The sequence below is a fragment of the Pan troglodytes genome, chromosome 3, assembly GCF_028858775.2.
Source record: "Pan troglodytes isolate AG18354 chromosome 3, NHGRI_mPanTro3-v2.0_pri, whole genome shotgun sequence".
NCBI lineage: Eukaryota > Metazoa > Chordata > Mammalia > Primates > Hominidae > Pan > Pan troglodytes.
This window is the reverse complement of record NC_072401.2, coordinates 161,095,011-161,122,779: the sequence shown is the minus strand read 5'-3', so window position 1 is coordinate 161,122,779 and position 27,769 is coordinate 161,095,011. Positions and strand designations below refer to the sequence as shown.

The 27,769-nt window shown below is 36.0% G+C and overlaps 1 protein-coding gene across 18 annotated transcripts in view; it reads right to left on the bottom strand.

The window, feature by feature from the left end:
- RAPGEF2 (Rap guanine nucleotide exchange factor 2) overlaps positions 1–27,769 on the bottom strand; it is a 257,971-nt gene that overhangs the window by 4,447 nt on the left and 225,755 nt on the right. For 8 of the 18 annotated variants that reach the window (XM_009448481.4, XM_016952461.3, XM_009448480.4 and 5 more), the window contains 18 exons: positions 25,583–25,735; positions 25,106–25,270; positions 24,074–24,181; positions 23,779–23,982; positions 23,580–23,688; positions 22,917–23,163; positions 17,151–17,308; positions 16,266–16,506; positions 13,680–14,063; positions 12,502–12,713; positions 12,288–12,411; positions 11,633–11,656; positions 10,364–10,587; positions 8,689–8,898; positions 5,419–5,571; positions 4,527–4,649; positions 2,793–3,018; positions 1,657–2,216 (listed from right to left, as the gene is read on the bottom strand). In XM_009448481.4, the coding sequence (XP_009446756.2) occupies positions 1,657–2,216; positions 2,793–3,018; positions 4,527–4,649; positions 5,419–5,571; positions 8,689–8,898; positions 10,364–10,587; positions 11,633–11,656; positions 12,288–12,411; positions 12,502–12,713; positions 13,680–14,063; positions 16,266–16,506; positions 17,151–17,308; positions 22,917–23,163; positions 23,580–23,688; positions 23,779–23,982; positions 24,074–24,181; positions 25,106–25,270; positions 25,583–25,735 (3,625 nt within the window). The remainder of the gene's footprint in view (positions 1–1,656; positions 2,217–2,792; positions 3,019–4,526; positions 4,650–5,418; positions 5,572–8,688; positions 8,899–10,363; positions 10,588–11,632; positions 11,657–12,287; positions 12,412–12,501; positions 12,714–13,679; positions 14,064–16,265; positions 16,507–17,150; positions 17,309–22,916; positions 23,164–23,579; positions 23,689–23,778; positions 23,983–24,073; positions 24,182–25,105; positions 25,271–25,582; positions 25,736–27,769) is intronic. The other 10 variants (XM_009448485.4, XM_009448484.5, XM_024356351.3 and 7 more) reach the window with 5 other exon arrangements.

Sequence of the window (27,769 nt, the reverse complement as noted above, 5' to 3'; positions counted from 1 at the left end):
CAGGGAATGCATGTTAACTAAACCAAATTTCACAATGATGTTATCTTTGTGTGGTGAAATAATTGGTGAGAGAAGCTGCTAGTCCATCTAAGTACTTTTATCTTTAAATGGGCTGCTTGTCCATTTAAAATGGTCTGTAACTATAAAATAGTAAGATTAAAACCTAACCCCTGGATTTATTGGAAAGACTGAAGCGCAGGAAGAACCTAAGTACACAGCACTATGCCTAGAACCTGTTTGTGCTTGGTACAAGTTCCCTTTTTCCTCTCTGCCTGCCGGATCTGCCCTCTTTCTGGGCATTTATCTTTACCAGGCAGAGAAGCAATTCTACATCACTCTCGGGTCTCAAGACTTCACTTACAGAAACAGTGAATTAAAATAAATTTGGAAAAGTCGCACAAAGGATACCAATTTAAAAACTCTAAAACTATTACTATAAGGTGTCTATTTTTCTTAAAATCCCTTTATTGATGCTCATGACCTAGAATATGAAACCTGTATAGGCCAGTAAAGCTAAAGTTTCATTTTCTTGAACTTTTAAAACTCAATTGTTAGGAACTAAAAATCATTCTTCCTTCCTTTGCAATAAAAATTCTGAGTATTAGTTGTAAGCACTTGAAAAAGTCCAACCTAAGAATATTTATTAACTGTTTTCTCCTTATTCATTGTAAAAGGATATTAAACTTGAAATCTACCCATGACTATTTACATGGCTAAATAACTACAATTTTCCTACTAATAAAAGTAATGTCTGTAATGATTATACTCCAGAATTTCTCACTCTACAACCTATCATCTGTTCCTACACTTGGTCTATATAGATGTTAATTGTGCCATAGAAAACACATCTCAACAGGACTGAGGGAGCATGAGAGCCTCCTCTAACAGGAACAGCAGCAGCAATAGCTTTCATGTACTTAGTGAATCTACTACCTGGGCACTGTTCTAAATACTTTGCATAAATTTCCTTGAATCCTCACACTAACTCCATTAAGTAGAAATTATGAAGCTCATTTTACAGATGAGGAAACAGGCACTGTTTTGTATTTTACCCAATGTCACAAAACTAATAAAGTGGCAAAACAGGGATTCAATCCCCAGTCCGCCTGACTCCTAAACCCGTGCTCTTAGTCATTACACTATTAGCACCTCTCCCTCCTTCTACAGCGTGCACAAAGAATTGCTTATCAACAATGTGCGTGCAGAATAAAAAATCAATGGAAGACTTTTAAGTATACAAAGTGTATAGTTCTAAATGCAATCAAGAGAACAAAATAGAAGAATCAAAGATATGAAAGAGTTTCAATTAAAGAAAAATTTCTCCTCTATGAATAATAGGAATCCATCCTGATTTTCAGGTTAAGAGAAAAAAATTAGACTAGATAATATTCACAATGACAATCTACTCATCCTGATAGCTAAGATTTATTGAATGCTTTGTTATATAGGAACAGATCTGTAGGTACCTGACCACAAAACCTGGGCTCTTAACCACTATTGATTTCAAAGACCTTAACACACCACTAATTTGGAAGTCCTACATAGCAATGGAGAAAATGAGGAAAAGAACCAACAAACACATAATTTTACTATTGTAATAAGTTACATTAAAGACATGATCCAGACATGACAAAGTCCCCCAATTTTAAAACTTACCAATGAGCCCCTTTGTAGTACTTGACGCCACAGCTATGTGGGCAGGCATGGGGACAGGCTTGGTTTCTTCCGTAGTCACAGACGTTAGGCTACTGCTTTCGGCTTCAATGGAAACGTCCTTTCCACCCCTCCGCTTTATTGTGCCTGTGTCACCTTCTGAGTCTTCTCCCCAGTAACCTGTGGAAGACGCCCAGCTTGCTCGGGACTGGGCTTGTTCAAGGCTCTCTCTACTTTGATTTTGCCTGTTATACTTTGTGCTATGATCAGAAAACATAATTTGGTCCATATGGCTGCTTGATGCCCATAAACCTGCAGGATCCCCTGAATAATCAAAGTGAGTATGCCCGAATGGAAGAGTCTCCCAGCTTCTCTGGTGCTGGATCGTCTGTATATTATCATGGGAGCCACTTGAGCATGACGTCCAGCTCCCACGGCCACTGTCAGCAGCATCAAGTGACGCGCGATCCCCCTGATCCTGGGAAAGTTCCTCTGTGCTTGGAGAAGAAATTACTGTAGCTGTAGCATATAAGCCTCGGCCCTCGGACATTGGTGCATAGGACCTAAGTGGTTAAAAGAAATGGAAAAGAAAAAAAAAAAAAACAAGATTGATAACTAATTCACCTATGATAAAACCAAAATACCCTTTTTCCTAGAAAGGTAGCTTGCTTTCATCCCAGAAACAGGATAAAAGTAGCACTGAATTGCCTTATATTGGCCAGTTCTGCCATGTCTAGCCTTCTGACTTTATCATTCCTATAAAACAGGCATGCGGGAAAAGAACGCAACGTGCCATTAAAAAAAAAAAAAAATTCCCCGACAACATTAAGGGTGGCTCAATATAATTTGATTATTTCAGGAAGGCAGCTCATACAAAAGAACTGGGATGGATCCTACAGTCACCCTCTGCCTTCAGCACAGAACAATTGTGTTCCAATGAAGAATAAACTTAACTAAAAAAGCAGTCTGCTTAACAAAAATAACATGATACTTAGTGTAGAAATTGTGAAAATCAGAACTGGGATGGGAGAAAAATTCTTAGGCATTATGTAAAATAAATAAACACTGGAAGAAAAGACTCATTATTAAAACAGAGATGGAAGGATAAATTCAAAAGAACATTAAAAAGAGCCACCTACCCCAAGCTATACTGATCAGGTTCAATCATGGTCCGCCTCTCCATCCTGCCCATCCCTAGGTTTGTTTCCACGATGCTGACAGAATGCCTCTGGCGCCTCTCATCGTGCAGTGAGACTGGCACCGAGTCAAAAGACGAATTGCTAACAATACTGGATCGTGAAGAAATTTCACTGTGACCAGAATCTGAAAAATTATCCACAGTACCACTGGGAGCCAAAGTATAGCCTGCATGAGAAATACAACCGTATTAATTAGACTCTCTAGGTTTATAACATCAAAGGGAAGTCTACCAAATAGAAGCAAAAATAAAATGCAGGCATAGATATCTCTATAGAAGTGGGGAGAAAAACCCCATTTCACTTGTAGAGACCACATGACTAAGAGACAAATGTTTTATTCTAATGAAGCTTAAGTTGTTTAATCGAAGTTTAGAGAGGAAAAAAGAAAGTATCCTACAAGCTAGGAAAAGATGCAGAAAAGGCACCACTCAACTATTCTTAGCTCCCTTACCTATATAATTACACTATTAGTCTACAGAAAAGAAACCATGAAGAATAACGGATCAGATTTTAAAGTATGTTTTTTTCAAAATGCAAAGCCACTGATCTTGTTTTCAACAGTTTTCAATTTTTAGAACTTGTATGGCATAGACTAATTCAACTGGAAATACCTGTATCCTACCTATAATTTTAAGTAAACATATAAACAAAAAGAATAAGAAATAAGACCTGAAGATGTCTTTGAATTTTTGCCATTTGGTTTTTCAATATTAATATTGGTTGAACCACATAAAAGCCAATCGGTTTGAAGGAGTTAAAGGGCACTTTTCACAAGATCATTACTATAGAATATCTAAACAGATGTCCACTTCTTGGCCTGAAAGGACCCTTAACTCTCTTTTGCTACTAAAAATAATTTTGAAAGTCACAATGGAAGGGGCCTATCTTGATTTTTTTGTTTTTGAGACGGAGTCTCCCTCTGTCACCCAAGCTGGAGTGCAGTGGCGGAATCTTGGCTCACTGAAAACTCCACCTCCTGGCTTCAAGCGATTCTCCTGCCTCAGCCTCCCGAGTAGCTGGGATTACAGGCATGTGCCACCATGTCTGGCTAATTTTTTTTTTTTTGTATTTTTACTAGAGACAGGGGTTTCACCATGTTGGCCAAGCTAGTCTCGAACTCCTGGCCTCAGGTAATCAGCCTGTCTTGGCCTCCCGAAGTGCTGGGATTACAGGGGTAAACCACTGCACCTGGCCCTATCTTGATATTTTTAATGAAAAAAATCCAAATCTTCTTTCTCAATATTCATTTTTTCTTGTCTACATTACTAGGGATCTCATGTTACTTAAATATTGATTTTATCTTATATGCAATGCAAATTTCTTCAATGCCACTTACCTAAGAAAAATTAAAATCTAGAGCATCTAAATGTTGCCAGTTTAAGTATGTTCTTTCAGCATATTGGTAATTCCTGATTTATTTTTTAAAGGCTGCACAGGTCTTGATAAGATTTAATGTGTTCATTTATAAAATGTCTTTTTATAAAACCACACTGCAAGTTCTGACAGATAAGATTTAAAGCCCTCCCTGAACAGTCTGCTAAAAAAAAAAAAAAGTTTCAGAAAAATAAATCACTCAGATGGAGCACTTGACATTTGGAGGAATTCTCCCATTTTCATTAACTAATGAGATGATTCCTCTCTTTCCCACCCCATTTTTGGTTCTATAAACCCCACCTATCCCATAGGTCCGTGGTGCATTGTTATTCTTGTTACTGTTCTCACTTCCAAGAGAAGAGGAGGAACTGGTTAAGTCCAATTGCCCGGAGCCAAAAGATCTCAGCTGATTGCCACTGCCACCTAACAACAGGATGAGAAAAGAATTGAGATGCATCCATGTAACAAGGACAGGAGAGACTGATACCCATACAAAATGCACAGATGTCTGAAATATCTACCAAGTAAAGCAATACCTGTTGAGTCAGTGAAATTTAACAATGTATTAAGCCCTTTTGGCCTTCCTTTAGGGAAAACTACGTCCTAGCCATTTATTATTGGCTTACACTCATTTAGTTAAAAGGGTAGGAGGAGGAAGTAGCCTGAAGAGTTATGCAGCAGAAAATTACCTACTCTTTTAACATGAGAATGTATCAACATAAGGAGGCGACTGAGTACCTAAAATATAGTCTCTAAAAATAAAACAAGGTAGCAACCAAAAAGGTAATCAAGACCTGTGTTAATACAATGAAAAAATAAATCAGGAAGATATTAGTTTTTCATGTTTTCAAAGCCCTCTTCTCTGTACTAATGTCACATAACCAAATTTAGTTAGAACAAATTGTAATATAAAAAATTCTTTGTATATTTATCTGAATAAAAAGTAAATGTATTTTTAAAAGGCTTCTTATAGTTATAAATTTAATACTACTTATTGTAAGTATAACATTTTTAAAAACCACCATTCTTCCAAATTTATAAACTGAGGGAAAAAAAATCCATTGGGCATTGCAAATGAGCTCATCTTAAATGACTATAATGTTAGGAATTATGTAATACATTACTCTGGAATTTATTATAGCCAAAATGTATAGGTTTCAATACAAGAAAACAAAAAGTAATTTAATTCTACCTTTCCTTGGAGAACTCTGTGGAGAAGTAGGAGGAGAAGAAAGCTGCGAAGATGCATTTGATATTGTATCTTCAGCCTGTTTCTTGTGACGTTCCAAACTTCCTTCTTCAGACAAAGAAAGAATTTTTTTTAAAGCTTGTGGAGAGTTTATGCCTATAATGGAAAAAAAAAAACCTTAAATATGTATTTTCAAGTCTGAAAATAAACACCATTTATGAATAAAAAACTTTTTTGTGTTAAGATTTAATATCATTACACTGAGGTTCAACCTATTTACAATCTAAATGTTCTTTGTACTCTTCAAGGTCCACACAGTAAGTGCCTACAGAAGTCATGAGATACCCGTAGTTTGGTTTCAGACTGATATCTGCCACAGTACCAGAAATATATTGCTTTTGATATTTTACGTTAGATTCTAAACTTTGAAGTAGTCACCATCTTTATTCAACAATATGTTAGGCAACAATGAAGAAAAAATGGACAATTTGGAAACACTGAATTTAGGATGGAAGTGGCACAGCTAGACATGTTTATTATTAGAAACCAAATTTGAGTTGGAAACTGTTTTGTATCCTTGGAAAGGGGTAGCTCAAGGGAAGTGAGAATAAAGGGAGAAGAGTACAGAGTCAAGAGCTAAGAGGAGCTAACTAGGAAAATGAATGAAAGCGCTCTAAGGAATTCCATGCAGTTAATACTTGATCAAGTAAACAGATCAAAGAGAAGGGCGGAAGAGACCATGAAACTGCTGTGTCACAAAACCTTGTAGGAAGGTTTCAGAAGAAGGAAGTGAGCCAGCACCACGTGTAGGATCCAACAGGATGAGAGTGGAGGAAAAATTATTCTATATGTCAATGTAAGATGATTTCCCTCCTCAAAATTATTTTTCATAAATGAGGAAGTTACACTGAAATATTTTGCAAAGCCTCTCATATTATTATGAGGCACTCTCAATTTTATTTTGAACAACAAAGAGATATCTGGGGAGGCACTACAGCCTGAAACTACCTCAAATTAGTGTTAGTAAAATTTAACAAAGATTTAATCCTTCATTTCACTTCATGTAAGCAGTTTGATATTGTTTTAATACAATCTTTTTTAAAAAAACCTTTTAAAGCAATAGTTTGATTACATGCAGAAATCATATACACAGGAAATAAAGCTAATTGAATGGGTAGTTTTGATCTGGAAAAAATTTCCAAGGCCAGCACCATACACAGATTCAAAAAGTACTATCTTTCAAACCATGTTGGATGGATGTGAAGATATGCCTGAGAAAGCTGTGTGAGATACTTCAAAGGTGGTGCTAGTGATGACAAAGACACCAATGTTAAAGATGTAGAAAGTATATAGAACAAAACTATTTCATGGACTGGAGTGGGGGGAACACCTGTAGTGTCTCTAAATTAGTATTTTATATACTGTGACTTTAAATGTGTATGTTAAACTAAATAAATATAAGACAACATATGATATTTCATCCACATTTCTAAAGTTCATAAATGGAACTAAAGACATTTTGAGAGCTATGGCTTCAGAAACATGGGGGATAGAGCTTTATACTCAGACACATCTACATTATATTAAATATGGCTAATAGGCATTTTTAGCTAAAGTGAAGACTGATAATCTTCCATATGAGAAGTTCTGCATAAAGACTACAGACTGCAGGGGATTCAGGAATGCATGCATATTCAAAACGTAATATATAAAGAAACACATAATTCAATGTGTTTGTGATGAGAGGATCAACACAAATATTTGAAAGGAGAAATGTACCTAGGAAAGGCGTTCGTTTCTTATTCTCTCCCCATATCAATAAAGAGGACACTTGCTGATCAGATGGAATGAGGTGAGGATACAGAGTATGTGAGGGGTCTACGAAATGACTCTCACCCAAGCCATACAGATGGGCTGTAACTGTGCAGGGACTTAGCTATCAACACCCAATTTTATCTAAGTAAACTCTTTGCTATCTCTCTCTCTATATCTTTATCTATCTATCTATCTATCTATCTACCTATCTATCTATCGACAGAGTCTTGCTGTGTCGCCCAGGCTGGAGTGCAATGATGCAATCCCAGCTTATTACAATTTCCACCCCCCAGGTTGAAGCGATTCTTGTGCCTCAGCTTCCCAGGTAGCTAGGACTGCAGCGTGCGCCATCACGCCAGGCTAAGTTTTGTATTTTTCATAAAGACGGGGTTTCCCCATGTTGGGCAAGCTGGTCTCCAACTCCTGGCCTCGAGTGATTCACCTGTCTCAGCCTCCTGAAGTGCTGGGATTACAGGCATGAGCCACTGCACCCAGCCTACTATCCCTTTATTTTTAATAATTTGTTTTTTATTAACTGTTTCATTCACATATATGTAGAAAAAAAGCTGTACATTTTATGAAAAATTATTGTGTTGTACCACTTCCACAAAGGGGCTAAACTACTAGATGTTTTTCTTTTTCTTTTTTTTTTTGAGACGGAGTCTCGCTCTTTCGCCCAGGCTGGAGTGCAGCGGTGCGATCTAGGCTCACTGCAAGCTCCCCCTCCCGGGTTCACGCCATTCTCCTGCCTCGGCCTCCCGAGTAGCTGGGACTACAGGCGCCCGCCACCATGCCCGGCTAATTTTTTCTATTTTTAGTAGAGACAGGGTTTCACCGTGTTAGCCAGGATGGTCTGGATCTCCTGACCTCGTGATCTGCCCGCCTCAGCCTCCCAAAGTGCTGGGATTACAGGCGTGAGCCACCGTGCCTGGCTGATGTTTTTCTTTTAGTAGGAAAGATGAAGTGTAATTTAATTCCTTCATATTCAGGAGTTAGTTGTTTTATTTTTCCCTCTAAGTTATAGAATCAGTGAGTCAACAAATAAGAATTTACCTTCAGACAATTCATTTAACTTAAAAATATTCTGCTTAAATCCCAGCAGTTCGTTGGTTGTAAAGCAAAATACATAAAGCAAAATACATAAAATAAAGTTTAAATAATGTAAATGAACAAAGCATCTTCTGCGCTTAGCAAAAATTAAATAGACACATAACTTCTCTATTAACACCCTGTCGTAGCAAATTAGCATGACTAAACGAGATATTACTTATAAAAACAACCCCTTCCATTGGCAAAGTCAGGTTTAACTTGCTGAGTGTTCACGTTTTATTAGGAGCTAATAATTACAGAGAAACTCAAATATATTAGACAAAGTTATCCAAGACAAATATTTTTTTCCTAATTTGCAAACCATGACAGTGAATGGCACCAAAAAAAGAAATGAATGTAATCACTTACCAAAAGGTGGGAGATCCTTTACGGGCACTTTCTTCCGTGAAGGATAAAGGGACACGGCGGGAACCTGCAGTCCCTGGTTGATTTTATGTGCTGGTGGTGGCTGCTGCTGGGGCTGTGGCAGGGACTGAGCTTTCTGTTGTGACCCTGCCCTTGGAGCTACTGGAGAGGTCTCGGATTTGACAGGCTTTTTGTCACCAGGATTCTTAGGCACTGATAATTGTTTGGGTTTGAAAATAGAACAAAGAATTTTAGATGCTAGTAGGTATGTAGAAGATAATTCTAGAACTGTGTGAGCATTTTCTGCAGTTAGAATACTAAATTAATGCACATCTTTCTTCCTGTTGCCTTTATGAAGCACAGAAAATGGATGGGGGACCCTAGTTACAGAAAATATTAGATATGTGGCAGGACAAAGGTATCTACTTTATGAAGTCAGCAATCTCAAAAGATGATTATACTATTAAACACCCCATTAAAAATATAGAAAAATGTGGGTAGTTCAATATGTTATATCCATGTATATGAAAGAAACAAATACGTGATAAAAGCTACAACAGAAAAGTCATCAGGCACTATTTTTCTAAAACGGTGTCCCAAATTGTTTGACATGTATGTGCTAAGTTTTTATTTAATAAATGCTGTCAACTGTAATCTATTTACTACCACATTCCTAGGAGGTAGAATTATCTATGCAAGCAAACAGTAGCCAATAATGCTTCAGTATTATACTGAGTATATATTTTGTGGTAGATAAATGGCAAAGCAATTTAGGACAATAAAATGTTGTATATGTAGCATTTTAATATTAAAAACTCAATGACATATGTATGCTTCCTCCCTTTTACACGCCTGGAAACTAAGGATTAGGGAGGTCAAGTAACTTGCCTAAGGCTGCAGCTAGTAAGAGGAGACAAACAGGATTTGAACTCAGACCACTCTGACTCCAGAGGACAAGCTCTTCACCATGACACAGTGCTTCTACAGCATCCTGGGTAAATCTAATAATCCAAATCTTCTCAAATCACCTATCTAAATTAAATCCTACAGAAGACATCTTCAAACCTGCCCATAAAAGACACAGGTGTGTACTGAATGGAAAATGCCTTTGTCTTGTAAGTCAAGATGCAGATTTAGAAAAAAAAAAAACTGCCCCATTTATAGATTAACCAGATTTTTAAAGGCTATTGTGGTTCACTGTGGAGCAGAATCATTGCTCTAACTAACTGGTAGCTGAATTTGTTGTTCAGTGTTGTCTGGGCTAGTGGTTAAAAGGCAGCCAGCACACCCAATTTTATGCCCTGACTCCCCACTCCCCTCAGGTTGCCCATACTTTGGGGGTAGCTTTGTGAGAACATAAGACATGTAAATGGGAGCCATATCTATATATGCGTCTGTTGCATGTGTACTGGTTGTGTCCAGGTGAAACTAAAGCAATGGGTTGCCTTAGATGTGGACAGTGTCATCTTCCACATACTAACCCAGTTGACATGACGGCCTGGCCGTGCACAGTGCTACCCAGTATTAAATATTAGCATTCAAGGAAAAGACTAGTATATCTCAGGATTGCTAGCTCCCCCTCTGCACTAAGCCTTATTTTGTCACTGCCCATACCACTGCACAGGAAACAAATCTGCATCCTAGCCAAAGTCTGCAGCCACTTTAAGGAAAAACTCACATGTGTTGGTTGCTGGCTCACACTGCAGAGATAATGTCTGAAGACTCTCCTCGTCCATTTCTAGCTCCAAATTGGAAAGGTACTGCTTCACTTTTCGAGCCATTTGGGCATCTTCATAAAGCTTTTTGGCATTGAGAAAGGAACTACGACGTACCCGCTTTTTATGACCACCTGTCTGAGCAACATCTAGCACTGTTGCATTTGTACTACCCTGGCTGAGAGACCTGGAAGATGAAAAGGTAGATATGCAGCTCACTCTAGCATGGGAGTACTTTATCTATTTAAAATGTGCCAAGACTGATATTAATATTCTATGTTCAAAAGGTCACATGCCTCATTCCAGTGAGTAAACTGTTACACAGGAATATAGAATAATACAGATTTTAAAAATTTAAAGAAAATTACAAATAATATACATATAAAAATTTATGTTTGGCACCTGTTCAGTTCCAACTAGGAAATTCTACTTTTCACTCTATAGAGCATTTAAGGCAGTTCTCTCACAGGTGCCAGAAAACAATAATTACATGTAAAAGCTCATGCAAGAATACACAGCTATAATCATTAAGATTTGCAACATTAAAATTACTTCTCCTAAAGAGGATATTATACATAAATTTAAATAAAATTAGCTACAATGTTCAAAATTGTCTTCTTATGCCTTGAGTTGAATGTGGTGAGTTTTTAAAGTAATACGGTCAATCTGTTAATAAAACAATCATGCAAATGTAAACATATATGTATGGAAACCATTGAGCACATGAATTGTTAAGAATTATTTTTAAAAAGGATTGGTTTATACAGAATGAAAATAGTAGTTAGTTGAGCTGTAAAAAATTTGGGTTTAACACCTGGGGGCACCTATTTTATATTAAATATATTTATTTCTCACATATCTGTGAAATATTTTAATTGCACAATTTTTCCTTCTAATATCCTTCCTCCCCTCCCCCTACTTTGAGCTTTCTGCATTTCGAGACACACCAATTATATGAAAATAAAATTTTTCTAAGAGCTCAGAAAAACTGGCCTGTAGTTCCCCAGAACAATCATCAATCATTTCACAGCTCTCATGGATCATGACTTCAAAAGCAAAAGCCCCAACAGATTAAACTTGAAGTCAGTTTGCCATCTGAAATTCTGCTACAGCAAGAGGGTTAAGGAAAAAAATGCAAAAATGCAAAGCATCAGAAAATACAGCAGGTAAGAAAACAATGCAATGAGCAGAATAAGAACTGTGTGTGGGTATGCAAGGTCTCCACCACTTACCCCAAACTCCGCCATTTCTTCTTCCTGTAAGTGAGAGCCATGGAGATTGAAGCATGGGTGTAGAAAGAGAGACAGAAAGATCACAAGCTCAGAAAGAAAGGACTAGACTTCTGGATAAGCAGTTCTAGAAGCCCACAAACATTAAACTGCATAATCACCTCACACACGCAACTTTACTAGAAATATTTTTCTGGCTTAAAAGACACATACATTTAAATTTTTTGTTCTAGAATTAAGACTGACTTTTCTCTCTTTCACTGAATTAATCACTTTTTACTACACTGCTAGCTAAATTTGTTGTGTGGATATTGAGACAAGACTATTTGGGGTATTTACATATTTTAGTGCATACTACTAGCTATGAGTTTTAGCTCTACAAGTCAGTGTTCTGAGAAATAAGAAACACATAATTGTGTCTATTACATTGAAAATGTCTGAAAGACAAACTGTTTTTACTGACAGCCGAAAGAACACTTTATACAGAATAAGACATTTATTCCAAATTAGAGCTCACAGGTGATTCTCAGCACATCCTACTATAATTTCTGCCGTACTACAAATATAAATACTCAAACTTTTAAAAAATCATTTATTGGGAAGCTCTAAATTTAACCTTCTCTACTCTCACACGTGCCACTGAAGATGACATACTCACCGAGTCCTGAACATGAGGGCAGGGTCCATGTTCACTGAAGCCATTCGGCCAACGTGACGAATTTCTTTTGCAATCATCCTTAGCTTCTCAAAATTGACCAGCCCGTCTACTTTTGAGTCATTTCCTGAAATTGACAGAGGAGAAAAAGGAAATCACATGGCATTTATTCTGTGCTTCTTCAAGCAAAGATGGAAACCCTCTGCCTTATGTTTACCTTCGTGAAGGAAGGTGAGATCCTTTTTGATAACTGGGAATAGAGGGATTATGGGAGGTTGTAGGTTTTGACTATTGAGAACATTACGATATTTTGCCATGTTTCTGGAAGGATCAAACAGGTCTTGGAGATCTTGAAATAGTTTTTCGTATTTATTGGGAAGTTTCTCCCAGGTTGTTCGCAGTCTTGCCACTGGTGCCAGGTTTAGGCCACTGAGAGGAGAAAAAGAAACATGGTATAACAACTAAAGTAAAATAGTGTACAGATTATTTATTGACATATAACATCTCTATGTTTATGCTTTATATGCATAACAATTTACAGAAGGCTGCATAAGAAACTGTTCATGATAATTCTGGGGAATGAGATGGCACAGGGAAGTAGGGTCAGGGTCAAGCCAAGGCGTTTTACTCTTCTCTTCCGTATAGACCTACCTCATCTGTTTACTATCAGTAAAACCACCTGAATATAAGTATTGATGCTTTGTTTCCATACACAGCAGTATGTACACATACCAGTGCTTAGCCCATAGCGGCCATTTGATAAAACCGACTGAGCAAATATCCTCTAGTAATAAAATAAAATAAAATAAAATAAAAGCTATGATAGTAATGAGAGTATGACTAAACTCCCAGGCAGAGAAAATGACTAATTTAATAATCACCCTCAACATCAATATAACTAATTGTTGCCATTTTTTTTTCTTCTAACCTCAATCTAAGCTCTTAAAAAAAGGGAAGAAAATTAACATTTCCCGGCCATCTGCTTTGTGCTATTTGATGGAACTCCACACACATTACATCATTAATCTTGTTGATAACTCTTTGGGGTATTGTTATTTCCACAGAAAAATAAACTGATACTGAGAAAAGTTGAAACAAACTTAAAAAAAAAGTGGGGGATATAGATTTTCTGAGCTCCAAATCAGAACTTCAGATGCTACCAAAATATTTCCTGCTTAATGGCTTCTTCAAATCTCTTCAGGTTGGCACAGCTGTTTTTTTGATATGAGAGATTTTAAATTAAGGATTAAGGTTAGGATTCAGAGAAAAAGAATTGTCTCTTATGAGTCAATTAAAACCTATAGCATTTATACTAATTATATGATGTTCCTGGACTGATACATATTTTAAATCTGTGAACTGAACTGAATCTTAAGAAAAAATGTGCTCTCTTACCTGATGATTGCAAACATTGAGTTAAAATTCTTGCATTCCCTACAGTGCAGTGCTATCTTGATGAAATGCTTAATGATCTTCATCCTCTTCAGCTGGTTTGTTTCTCTGAGAATTTCAGATGCTACCCAAAATGTTTCCTGGTTAATGACTTCTTCAAATCTCTTCAGGTTGGCACAGCTGGTTTTTGATCTGAGTTTAAATAAATCATCTATATATTCAGTAGGTTCAATGTTGCGAAAGAGTTCAAAATTTCGCATAGAGAGCTGTGTTGCAACTTCCACAGTGCTGAGCTGAAGGAGGGAAATTTGACTCTCTCTCAACAACTCCTGAGCATCTTCATCTGAACAAAGAGTTTCTGTTTCCATGTTGTTTTTCAGATAATACCTATGAAAAACAGAAACATATCAGAGTCAAAGCCTAAGCAGCAATCTCATGATATTCCTTGAAAGAATAATGCTACTTTTTATGGAAAGTTTGAGAGAGCACTGATTTGAATTATGGAAGATTTCTTTTTAACCAAGACAGACAGCACAGCTGCTATCTCAGTTACCTGGTCATAGAACTGTCTATCCAGAAGTAGGTGGTAGAAACAAACAAATCACATGGAATTTCACTTGCACTAGTTGTACTTTCTATCCTTTCTTTTCCTGATTTCTGAAGTATTTTACCCTTTTTGTTAAAAATAACAGAAAATAGCCACATTTTTAGTTTAAAAGGGGACTAGGCCCTAAGGCAGGAAGCAGGAAAGATTAGACCCAAGTACGTCATCACTCTTATTTTCCTTATTTTCCTTATTTTCTTATTTTCTTATCAATAATCTGTGATTATTGATGGGCCCAAATTGTAACAATCCAGGTTGACTTATTTATTCAAATACCTAAGAAACTCTAAGCTACTTCCCTCTATTTGATCCTATGAATAGAACAATCCTCCAACAGGTTAACTTTAAAAAATCTGGATTTTCATAAAAACTCTACAGGTAAGTGGATAGTAGGTATTATACTTATTTGTCAGAATAGGAAACAGGCTCCTAAAAGTTGACTAGTTAATGCCAGTGCCAAAATAGGAACACAGGGCTGGAGCCCCTTTTCCTTTTAGGCAATTTGTTGAAAATAGCATTAAGATGTTTGTTGCACGCACGTGTGTGTGTGTGTGTGTGTGTGTGGTGTGGTGATGGTGGTGGTATTTTTTGTTTTGTTTTTGTTTTTTAGACACATGCTTTCTCTGTGAAAATTCCATAAATGTGTGTGTGTGTGTGTGTGTGTGTGTGTGTGTGGTGATGGTGGTGGTATTTTTTGTTTTGTTTTTGTTTTTTAGACACATGCTTTCTCTGTGAAAATTCCATAAACGACAAAACAGAATGAGCATAGTAGGGGCCCTGCTAAAATTTTTTTGTGTGTATTTCGCCAAGGCAAACACATATAACAGAAAATATATACTTTGCGCCCTTGACTTTCACAGATTTAACATTCTCCATTTTGATTACTCATGAAGCCCATGACATACCCATCTATAATTTTCTTCAATAATGAATGTGAATCATGAATCTATAGCTCAGTGGAGCTCTGTAAAACTCTATCGTGGTTCCAGATATATCAATGTGCATTGAAATGATAATTGGAAAAAACAGAGCTACTAAAACAAAACTATTTGCTAATGTTTGAAAACAAAAGTGAAGAGGAATAAGAAAGTTATAGTTGATGGCAAGAAAATCAAAGGTTTCAATGAATTATATCCTGGTTTAAATCTGTAACATGAAAAAGTCAAATACAGTGAAACACTCCATAAGTTAAAAATAGAAAAAATATGATTTATGGAACTACTTAATTTTCAGTGTAGCAACCAGCTGTTATGAGAACCAAAGCAACTATTTTCTTTTTCAACTTGCACTTATTGTGACTTGAAGATAAAGTTACATATACCTAACAGTGAAAATATCATTGAAGAGAATGATAAAATCAGACACAACATTTTCTTGCAAGTAACGTGTGATATAAGCACTTCTGCAGCAAAGGACTAAGCTCTGTAGCAAGTAAAGTTTGGTTTCAGCGTTAAGAAGTGTATTTCATAGCATAATGTACAATAACAGGCAGAAGTGGCCAACCACATTGTCACAGATGTCTCCGCCTAAACTAAGGAAGCTCCTAGAAAAGTTGGGTATGCAGGAGCAAATGACACTAGAATATGATTAGAAAATGTGTTTGTGAACGTACATATACAAAGGGAAGACAGCACCAGGGTTTAACCCCGTGACTTTACATCAAGCATACTCTACCCTTCCAAACCAGGACCCTAAGGCAAGCATGAGAAGTTACAGCACGCATTTGGAAGTCAGTAACAACCTTCAGGTCACAGTGCCCTTGAACAAGTTCCTAAGAGATCCTTGTTAGGGTCAGTAGTCGACTGTGTGCATTTGCTTTCATACAGTAATTCTTGGTGAAAGGAAAAAAACAACAACAACAACTACTTTTTAATTGCAGGGACACTTACTCATTTAAAAAACACTTTGAAAATTGCTCATCTCTTAGACTTTGATGTGGGTTCGAAGAGGGGATAAAGAAATCCAGTAAGGTAGATAATATATACCTTCCACTCAGTTGTATTCTGTCCGCAAGTTTGGAAAGCTGATCTGGAAGTCTTCTTTGTTTGATTACTCCCTCAGGTGTGACAGAGACCTCACATAGTGAATATTGATCCGGGGTGGCAGTAACAGCAAACTCCCTGATAGCCTGAATGACCACTTCCTTTGCTGTAGTGTCCTTACTGATCATGATGTAGCGGCTTTGCTGATCAGCCTTAAAAACCCTTAGCACTTGATCTGGCAAGTCTGGGGGAAAGAAAAATCACACACATAAGTAGAAAGAATTTTAATATATGGCAATGCAATTAAGCAAAGTAATCAGAAAAAAGCTCCTTAAGAAAAAGCAATGCTGAACTTTTACCTCTCCCTTACTCTAGGTCTTCCTCAAAGAATCAATCTACATGCTGTTTTGCTGCAAGAACACACCTTTCCCTAAAGATAACAGATTGAACTACAGACAGCTGCAAGCACATCAGTACACAACAGTAGCACTCAAGACTGTCATGCTGGCATCAAATAAATAAAATTTAAATCCAGAGTTAATCTTTACTGTATTGAAAAGTCCATTAATTAGACCTAAAATATGCCTCTTACTCTATCTATTTGATATGATTTAGTAATCATGGCATGGGATGTGTTATCTTCATTTTATGAAAGAAGAAACAAGTTCAGACAGATAATTTGCCTATGGCCATATAAAAACACTCTGCTGAATGTAAAGAGAACTGGTTCCAACACCTGATTTCAAAAATCTTGAAGTTTAAGTTTCATCCTTACTCCGCATCTGATATAATCCATGCCAAATGAAGAGAGATACATATAATATGACCATTATGTTAGAAATAAAAAGATAACTATAAGAAAACAAAAGAAGTGTTGGTCATACTCACCAGGAGTAGCACTGAAGTCTAAAATGCGATGATGTGACTGCAATAAATCAGGATTACTGGATGATAAGGTTCCACTGACAGGCAATGCAGTTGGAATGTGCTTTGTCTGCCTTAATCCTACTATGCTGTCATCTTGAGACTGACCAATCCCAATATCACTGAACAAAGAGGAAAATTAGAAAATTATCAACAAGTTAAAAAGTTGTACGTCATCACTACATAATAAACACAGACCAAAAGCCATATTCCATTTTTTTTTTTTTTTGCAGCTCATGTAAAAACACCATTAATAAATTTGGTTGAAAACTGCAAAAGCAACTACTGCTTAAGTGTATCCAACTCATTTTCCTGTTTTTGTTTGTTTGTTTTTAGATATAGCATCTTGCTTTGTTGCTCAAGCTGGGCTTGAAACTCTTGGCCTCAAGTGATCCTCCTGCCGTGGCCTCCCAAAGTGCTAGGATTACAGGCATGAGTCACAGCACCCAGCCTCATTTTGCTGTTTCTTAAGTGTATAGTATGTTTCTCTAAAACCTATGGTTTTTCTTTCTTTCTTTTTTTTTTTTTTTTTTTTTTTTTGAGATGGAGTCTCACTCTGTCACCCAGGCTGGAGTGCAGTGGTGTGATCTCGGCTCACTGCAAGCTCCACCTCCCAGGTTCATGCCATTCTCCTGCCTCAGCCCCGAGTAGCTGGGACTACAGGCGTCCGCCACCATGCCCGGCTAATTTTTTTGTATTTTGAGTAGAGATGGGGTTTCACCATGTTAGCCAGGATGGTCTCGATCTCCTGACCTCGTGATCCGCCCGTCTTGGCCTCCCAAAGTGCTGGGATTACAGGCGTGAGCCACCGCGCCCGGCCAAACCTATGGTTTTTCTAAGTAGATAAGCCATAAAAAATATTAGTAGTTTCTCAGCACAGAAATATATTTAAAAAAAAATAAGCTCTAGTTTCTGATGGAAATGGATTTAAGAAAAAGCACATTAAAAAGAATACATTTATCTCACTCAACTGATAGTTCTGCATCAGAATGATAAATTATTTTATAATCTGACCTTCAATAGTTGAAGAAATTGGGTAAAATGAAAACAGGAGGAAAAAAATCCAAAGTGTCCTAATTTTATTCTGGATGTTTTAGAGAAAAAATGAGATCACTATGGAGTCAAATGTAAGGAGACTGACACAGACATTATTTCTTGATTATACAGAGCATAAAAAAACAGTGGTGCATGGTGACATTTCCTAGCATCAAAGAAAAGCCAACAGAAATCCAATGACTCACTTTTAATTCTCTGATCAAAATTTCTAGCTACACATTTAAGTATCCAGAGAAATACTGGTTATTATCGACAGTGACAAACTCATTTCCATTTATAAAAAGCCTGTTACTGTGAACTCTTGAAACATGATTTAATAATATGTAAAAACTATTTCTAGATTTGAAGGGTCAACTGTTTCCAAAACAAAAACTCAAATAAAGCAATAAGCAAACACACACAGAAATAACTGGGGTCACAAGAAAATGGTTATAGCTCAGATTAGTTTCTATAAACACCTTGAAATAAGAGAAAAATTATATTAAAGTTGGAATATAAACTAAGGTGTCATAAATAAAATGAAGAAATTTAGCATTTATTAGTCTTTTCACACATTAGGGCTTGATCATAATAACTACTATTTTTAATGACTATGCTAAAAAATAGCAACATTTCTTCCCTTTACTTTTTTTTTGAAAATGGAAATTATAAAGGTAAATAAGGGCAAAAACATTTTTTACAGACAAAAATTAAAACTAGAGACAATTTCACATTATACGAAAAAGACACTTGCACACGTTTTGTTTAGAGCAGCACAATTCACAACTGCAAAAACATGGAAGCAACCTAAGTGCACATCGACTAATGAGTGGATAAAGAAAATGCGTTTATAGCTACACCACAGAATATTACTCAGCCATAAAAAGGAACAAAATAATGTCTTTTGCAGCAACTTGGATGGAGCTGTTGGTCATTATTCTAAGTGATATAATGGTGGAAAACCAAAATCCCTATGTTCTCACTTATAAGTGGGAGCTAAGCTATGAGTAGGCAAAGGCATACTGAGTGATACAATGGACTTTGGAGACTCAGAAGGAGAAGGGTGAGGTTGGGGCCAGGGATTAAACAAAGTTACACATTAGGTACAACGTATACTACTTGGGTGATGGGTGCACTAAAATCCCAGAATTCACCACCACTATATAATTCACCCATGTAACAAAAAACCACGTGTACCCCAAAAGCTACTGAAATAAAAATTAAAAAAAAAAAAAAGACAATGTCAGTGTGAATTATTTCAAATTCATAGGTCAGTCTGGGACAAAATTAAATTTCTATTTAATCATATAACCGGCATAAAGACTAAAAGTATTAATATTCTGTAAAAGATGAAAACTTTTACGTTAGTGGAATTTTATTTTTCAACCATATAAAGCAGTCTCTGCCAAAAACCTGCTATGTAATACATGACACGAGATCATTACTATGGGCTCAGGACAAAGCATAGCTAGCTGGGCCACTCCGGCACAAAAGGCTACAAATATTAGCATCTTGCAGGCACGCTCAACCTTTTTTTTTTTTTTTGAGACGGAGTCTCGCTCTGTCACCCAGGCTGTAGTGCAGTGGCACAATCTCGGCTCACTGCAAGCTCCGCCTCCCGCGTTCACGCCATTCTCCTGCCTCAGCTTCTCCGAGTAGCTGGGACTACAGGCGTCCGCCACCATGCCCGGCTAATTTTTTGTATTTTTAGTAGAGACGGGGTTTCACCGTGGTCTCGGATCTCCTGACCTCGTGATCCGCCCGCCTCGGCCTCCCAAAGTGCTGGGATTACAAGCGTGAGCCACCGCGCACTCAACCTTTAAGAACCGTTTCTCCGCAACACTTTAACACCTTACATGATGAACTGCCTTTCTACTCTCAGTTTCCTCATTACTCATCTACATCTCTGTCATCCAGACATGCGGCCACTCTTGGATTGAAACTATTTTATATCCAAGACCTAATTCAGAAATGTCCCTTTCTGGGCACATCCTCTTAGGATTCTACCTCTCCAACACTTTGCTTGTTACTGAAATTGTCTTTCGATCTTCGCTGGTTTTATAGTGTGCTGACTTACTCCTTCTTGTCTCTGGGTTCATTAGTCTTTTTCTACTTACTTGGCAACCAAATCTGAATTCTGGGAGCTCATGCCCCATCTTCTCCTTCCTCTCTATGCACATCACCCGATTGTGCCTACCTTGCCAATTTACCATTATCTAGCATCTTAGCTTCTCTAAGGCTGATAACGTTTGAGGAAAAAACTCAACAGTATACTCTATCTAGACTTCTCTAATTGCTAGTTTAGTAGCTTTGTCAAAAAAAAATCTTCATACACAAATGATAATTTATAGAAAAATTTAATAGCTAGTATAGTATAAATCAAGTCTGTTACCAATATGATAGATCCTACAGCTTTGTGAAACTTTAATTATTTTTTCTTTTCAATTGCATTACACATATGATTTCAAATAATTTTCATGATAAATCTTTAAATGAGCCATATATTTTCCTAAATACAAATTATTTAAGATGTTTCCTCAGTGTTTTAAAATCAACACATCTAATCATTCTTTTTCTTTTCCCTTGTCTAGCTTTTGAGTATTTCTAAATACACATAGAACAAAATTAGACATGGTATTCTCATATTGTGTTCCTTTCCAACATCCAGTATTGCTGATGGATTATCTCCCAGTTCTTACATGTCACATTTCTATTTATACTTGCCAGGGTCATATGAACTTTTTTTTAAAGGTTCTTATTTAACTCATGGTCAAATATGACTCTAAGATCTTTTTTTGTTATTGTGCTGTTAATAATTCTGCATTTAGGACTGGGTGTGGTGGCTCATGCCTGTAATCCCAGCACTTTGAGAAGCCCAGGTGGGCGGATCATTTGAGGACAGGAGATCGAGACCAGCCTGGCCAAACAGCAAAATCTTGTCTCTACTAAAAATAAAAAAAATTAGCCGAGCATGGTGGTGCACACCTGTAATCCCAGCTACTCAGGAGGCTAAGGAATGAGAATTGCTTGAGCTCAGGAGGTGGAGGTTGCAGTGAGCAGATCACAGCAATTGCACTCCAGCCTGGCTGACAGAGTGAGACTCTGTCTCAAAAAAATAAATTAATTTTAAAAATCTGCATTTAGGTAATTTATTTTTTCATCCATTTAAAAATAAGGTTTTCATCAACGAGGGTTATTTTAAAAATTGATTCTTATTTTCTGTAAATGCCAGGTGCCCTAATCCATTGTCTCTTAGAAACTTACTCAATATAAGTATCCTCTTGAGCCTATAAATACTACTCACTGCTTATCCTTAGGACTCTGCTATAGAAGACTTCTTCAGCTGATACAAAACCACCAATCATTACTCTATAGTTTAATTGGGACAACTCAACCAATCAATAGTATATTTTAAATCACATTTCTCTAATCTGTGGATGAAAATTTTATCTGAAATGGAGTTTTCTTAAAAAAGATCTGAAACGGAATTTTTTTAAAAAAGAAAAAGAAGTGTTTGATATAGTCCTGCATATCTACTGCATGTCTTTAGACCCATTAAATTATCAAAGCAAGAAATTATATGTTTTAAAGTTATTATCTAACATTGTAGTTTGGGGACTATATAACTAAATGTGGCACACTGAGAAATGGCTGACAGTAATCAAGTTTTATAAAACATTCCTAGACTCAAGAAGGAACTAAAATGAAGAAGTAAGCAAGCAAAGAAGCAAGCTTAAAAAGCATCAGAAATACCTGCAGTTTTGTCTAGCCTGGCTGAGCTCCTGGCATAAATAAATAACCAAGAAGAAATTCAAGAATACACCTGACATTCTGACTACTAAGTTGACTGGGAAAAATGAAAGGAGTTCTGTGCTTGGCTGTTGATGCCTTGACAGTAATTAAATAACTGAAAGTAGAAGAGAGAGGGGAAAACAGAAAATGATAGGGATGAATAATGGCAACTGGATAAAGCAATGATTTGACTGGTAAAGAGCACACGCTGTTGGTAAAGAAGATACCTAGAAACAAAATACAGTAGAAAAAGCAACTCTAAATCATGATGGAGGAGACAGGAGGCAAACACACGCTTTTAAAAAATCCAAACCTGCGGCTGGGCGCAGTGGCTCACACCTGCAATCCCAGCACTTTGGGAGGCCGAGGCGGGTGGATCACAAGGTCAGGAGTTCAAGACCAGCCTGGCCAAGATGGTGAAACCCTGTCTCTACTAAAAATACAAAAATTAGCCGGGCACAGTGGCAGGCACCTGTAATCCCAGCTACTCGGGAGACTGAAGCAGGAGAATCACTTGAACCTGGGCGGCAGAGGTTGCAGCGAGCCGAGATCGCGCCACTGCACTCCAGCCTGGGCAATAAGAGTGAGACTCTTTCTCAAAATAAATAAATAAATAAATAAATAAATAAATAAAAATTAAAAAATAAACTAAAAAGTCCAAACCCCCAAAAAATAGTTCAAATGAGGAAATGCTAAACTATCTTTAAAGAAGATTGGGAGTAGCCAAGTAAGTGGCAAAAATGAGATTAAAACAAATTTGATTGTTTAATACTGCTTCCAAAATAGCTCAGTCATAAAAACCTAGAAGTTTTCAGACTCATGCAAACATTAATTACATCACTATCTTTGCATATCATTTCAACAAAATAAAATAATGCACAGAAGACGTATGCAGATGCTTACTTGTATGGTTTCTGTGGCAAGATACTGATCCGAGTCTTGTCGAGTATCTTTTTCAGCTTGTTCCTTCCTCCCACAGTGTTGGCTTTACTTTTTTTGTTCACTTTTTCAAGTCCTATCACCTGTTCTACATCTACAGCAAGATCTGGAATGGAGTAGCGACTGGCCTTTTTAATGTCACCAATTTTAGGAAGGTGGGGGGCACCATTTCTTTTCTCTTCTGACAATCTTGTTAGAAGTTCTTTAAATACTAAAATAAATGAAAACAGAAACACCACGTAATGGCAATTATAAGATATCTGAACAATTCTAAGGCAATTGTGGAACTTGGAAATATATGAGAAGTACAGACTTCAGTTATCAAAACTGCAGACCTGCAGAAAAACAATATCACACAGTAAACGAATCACACCAAATCTGCTTGGTATGTTGCTCTATCAAAATAAGTTTAAAAATAGTAGTATACTCTTTACGGTTATTTTAGTATTTATCAATAAAAGATTTCAGTTATCAATAAAGACAGATTAAAAATATTTTTTATGGTCAAGTCAGTAGTTTTTATTTAGATCTAATCTATGCTTTTACCATATATGCTTTCTTATGATGTTTGAAATACTAAAAAACAAGGCCAAAAGGAGAAAAATGAAAAGTATGCAAAATACTTACCAAATAAATTGGTTTTCACAGTGATAGATAAATGTGTGTTATTTCTAAGAATTTCCATGGCTTTTGACAGCTGAATGTTTTCAAAGTTTTGGCCATTTACTTCTAATATCTAAAAATGAAATTATAAAATGTATCAAAATTGACTGAAAAAAAACCAGACACCAAAATTCACCCTTAAATGAGTTTAGAAATGGCATACCTGATCCCCCCGTTTCAAGCCTGCTTCAGTTGCTTTGCTACCTGAATCTACACTGTCAACAAAGATTCCAAATCCCTTCTCAGAGCCTCCAAGTAAGATAAAAGGCAAAGGAGCTTCTCGGGATGGTTTTGTTAACGTCATCAATCTTCTTTTTGCTTTAGCAGCACACGCGATATTCAACAGCCTTAGGTGTCCACCCATTTTCTTTAAGAGTTCAGAAACAGTAGCGTCAACTCAAAAACAGGCTGAATAAAATGAACTTTAAGCTGATCTTAAAAAAAAACACAAATATTACCTCTCTTTCCAGATTGTTTTCAAATTCTTCTAAAAATCGAGTCATTGCAGGATCTCCTTCAAAGTCATTGAAGTGATTATTTACCCACAATAATACTACCCGTGTAACCTGAAAAGTCAATTATTTTCAATAAGTTTCCTTTTTAGTGCCAAAAATGTGATTAAAATCATTCCAGAAAAGATATCCAACTTTCAAACAATTTACCTAATAATAATAAACAGGAAAATAAATTAACAATAATAAAATCTTAAATGAGGATGACCTTCTGAAAATGAGTATTTTTACTTTGAATATAGACTTCATGTTGCTTTGCCAGGAAAGGTTCTGAGTCTGTGAAGGTATTTAACTTAAAACTTGTCTAACTTTCAAAATGCATTTGAAACAGATCAAAATAAAAGCAAAGGTGTAATAAAACAAAAATCAGCTAATACAAAAGACAGAAACTAGAAAGTCAAGGTAGAAGAACAGACTGGACAAAGAGAATCAATGCTATTAAGCCTAGAAAGCTCTGTAAGGGTGCAGAATATAAAAGGAAGGAGATAAGACAATGTAGTTTATCATCCAATCTGGCCTTAGAGCTCTCAAGAGCTCTAGATGGTCTCCTTAGAATTATAATCCTGGGGCCTACAGAGAGTGATGACTGTCATGAAATGCTGCTCTGGTGCCAATTTAAAAACTGTAACTTTTATCTGGTGTACACTTACTACCAAACTAGAAAATGTAGATTCCTATGGAATCCAGATGCTTATGTTTTAACACACTCCCAACAGAACTTAAAAAAATGTTTAAACATTTGGTGGCCAATTTATTGGCCTTTGTGTTTAAAGAAGGCTGAACTAATATTTTGTTCATATTTCTAAGGCTGAACTAATATTTTGTATCACCTTTTTGTTGTTTTTTTTTTGCTTAAGAATTACATTCTCCTATTTCATTACATTAATCTGGACATAATTGCTGTGACAAATATACACATTAAAGTATCTTTAGGTTTACATTTCATATTTAAGAGCCAAAATAGAATATATTTCCAACCTTATCCCTGAGGCTCGGGTCATTAAACCACTCCAATAACTTTTTGCCCACTTCCATTGGGCTAGAAAGAAAAGTCCTATAGGTCAACAGAAAGTCTTCTATGAATGTTGGATCTACTACTGAATGCTCTTCCACCAAATGCATTGTTAACCTTTCTGAGGTACCCTGTAACAACGGAAAGGTTTAATTACTATATATATATATATATATACACACACACACACACACACACACACACACACACGACATTTATATGGTACTGGGATTTTAAACATTGAACATAAAATGAATTGGATAGTAACACAGTTAACAATTAATGAAACTGCTATTCACCAGGAGATCATACATAAAGATTTTTCACAACTGATAACCTTTAAGAGATAGGCCTAAAAATGAAAAAAAATCCTAAACTGCCACAACCAATACTACCAAAAAAAATTCCTTTCCTTGGGAAAGAGGAGTGGTCCTGTGTCCTACCTTGATGACAATGTGTCCCTTTCTTGTTCCAGTTCGATCAAGTTCTCGGTGTTCTTTCACCATAACAATCTCTCCTTCCTCTTCAACTTTTTGCATGTTCTTTTCTACTTGGTTGAGAATACGGCAGTAATCTTGCTGGGCTATGCAGACAAACTGGAATAAAACGTAAGTCACATGTTAATGATAAAGTGCTTGCAAAAGACCTAGCAGTACTAATAATTCAGTGTTTTAATTATTTAAAACTGACATTTTTCCCTGTCTTTCCCATACTTTCTAAATTAATGCTGTAATGAACCTTAATCAGACTTCTCTACTTTTAATGTATTTCTTCCTTGGTCAAGAAAAGTTTCATTTTTAGAATACTTATATGTATTTTACATTCAAAATCCTAACAATTTTAAAAATCAAAAGACAAAATTAGAAGATAGCTTTTTCATGCTTCTTTCACAATTAAAAAACACTGCAGTGGGGGGAATGGAATTGTAGGAGAATAGATGTAAAAACTTAATTATCATTTAGTGAATTAAAAGAATTTGAAAAAGCAACAATTTTTGAATAAGAATGATTTTAATGAAAGATACAGACACTCAAAGATACCTATGGAGTAGATATATTAATTTGCTAATTATATTGATGAAACACCATTTTAGAAAGCTTGTTCAAAGAAGGTCAAAACACAAACCACATATGTGTTATAGCTCAAAACATTATCCTTATAACTGGTATTAAGGGTAATCCTTGCTCTTAAAGAAAAAGCTAAAAATCTGCATATGAAGTCATTACTCTCCCTGACCCCAAATATAAAAAATTTCAGAGCTTAGGGCAAACCACTTAAGAAATTACATTTCTTAGAAGTTTTAAAGAAAGTTAAGAATGAATGATAGAAATCACTTATTATAGAAATTAACTAGAGGTCAGTGAGGAGACAAGAGATCATTTGGAAATGGAAAGAAGCATGGTATTTCTTTTCCTCCTTTAATGTGAAGAAGATGAAAAAGGAGGTGGTTAAATTATATTGTAAATAAGATAAAATATGACGCAACCACCTGAAATCATGATTTCATAGGGCATTTAGAGCTCTGATAATACATTATTCTTTTTATATTGCTCATATTAATTTTTTTAAAAAGATACTATACTAAATATTACGATAATCATAATGACAACATCATTATCACCACCATCACCATCACCATCACACTGTGGCAGCCTTATGGAACTTTTTCAATTCATCCTCCTAATCAAACCATGAGGAAGGTGCTATTATCCCCATTGTACAGATGAGTAAACAGCCCAATGTCTCATAACTACATGCTGGCCATTTTAAAATAAATTATACATGCACATCAAAATCTTGGAGGGAAATAAACTGTTAATATTATTTCTGAGCAATGCAAATTATGAGCGACTTTCATTTTAGTATCTTTCTATATTTTTCATGCTTTCTGCATAATCAATAGATTTTAAGTAGAAGCAGCAGTTCATAAGAGGAACAGCATATTGCAGTATCATGTTTCTCCCAGAGTTGGCTAATCTCACTAGTTTTTCTATTAAGCATTTTGAAGCAAAAAGTTAAAAATCAAAAGATATAGGCTTTTTTTGTACTAGTAATTATGCATACTTTAATTATATTAAAAATACCTTTAGAGCTCTGATATTACTTTTTTAAATATTGCTTATAGTATCACATTAATTTTATAAATAAACTGTTAACATTATTTCTGAGCAATTTCCTTAACAGTGACCACAGGCATGTAATGTTTCAAAATACATGATCCTTAGTTTCTTATCTAAAAAATATTTTATTTCTTTGTACACAGCAGCAAAATTATTCCCAAATACATATAAGAGATTTAGAATGGTTTTATTTCCAAATAATTCTAGGTATTCTTTCTTGTGCTCAGTTTTAGAGAACATAAATACTCATTTTCTCATTTATCTTCTAAAAAAGAAATACATCCCTGAATTCAACTGAATAAGTAGATATAAGGGAAAAATGCTTTATGAAGAGAAATGTACTAAAATTAATCTTGACTATAGACTTTTTAAAATTAGAATACATTTGATTTGAAATTCTTAGTGTCTAGACAGACATTTTGGCATTTATTCTATGGCAAGCTGGAACACCATCCAAAAAGGAAAAAAAAAATCCCAAACTGAATTTCTAATATGGTCATATAGAACTGG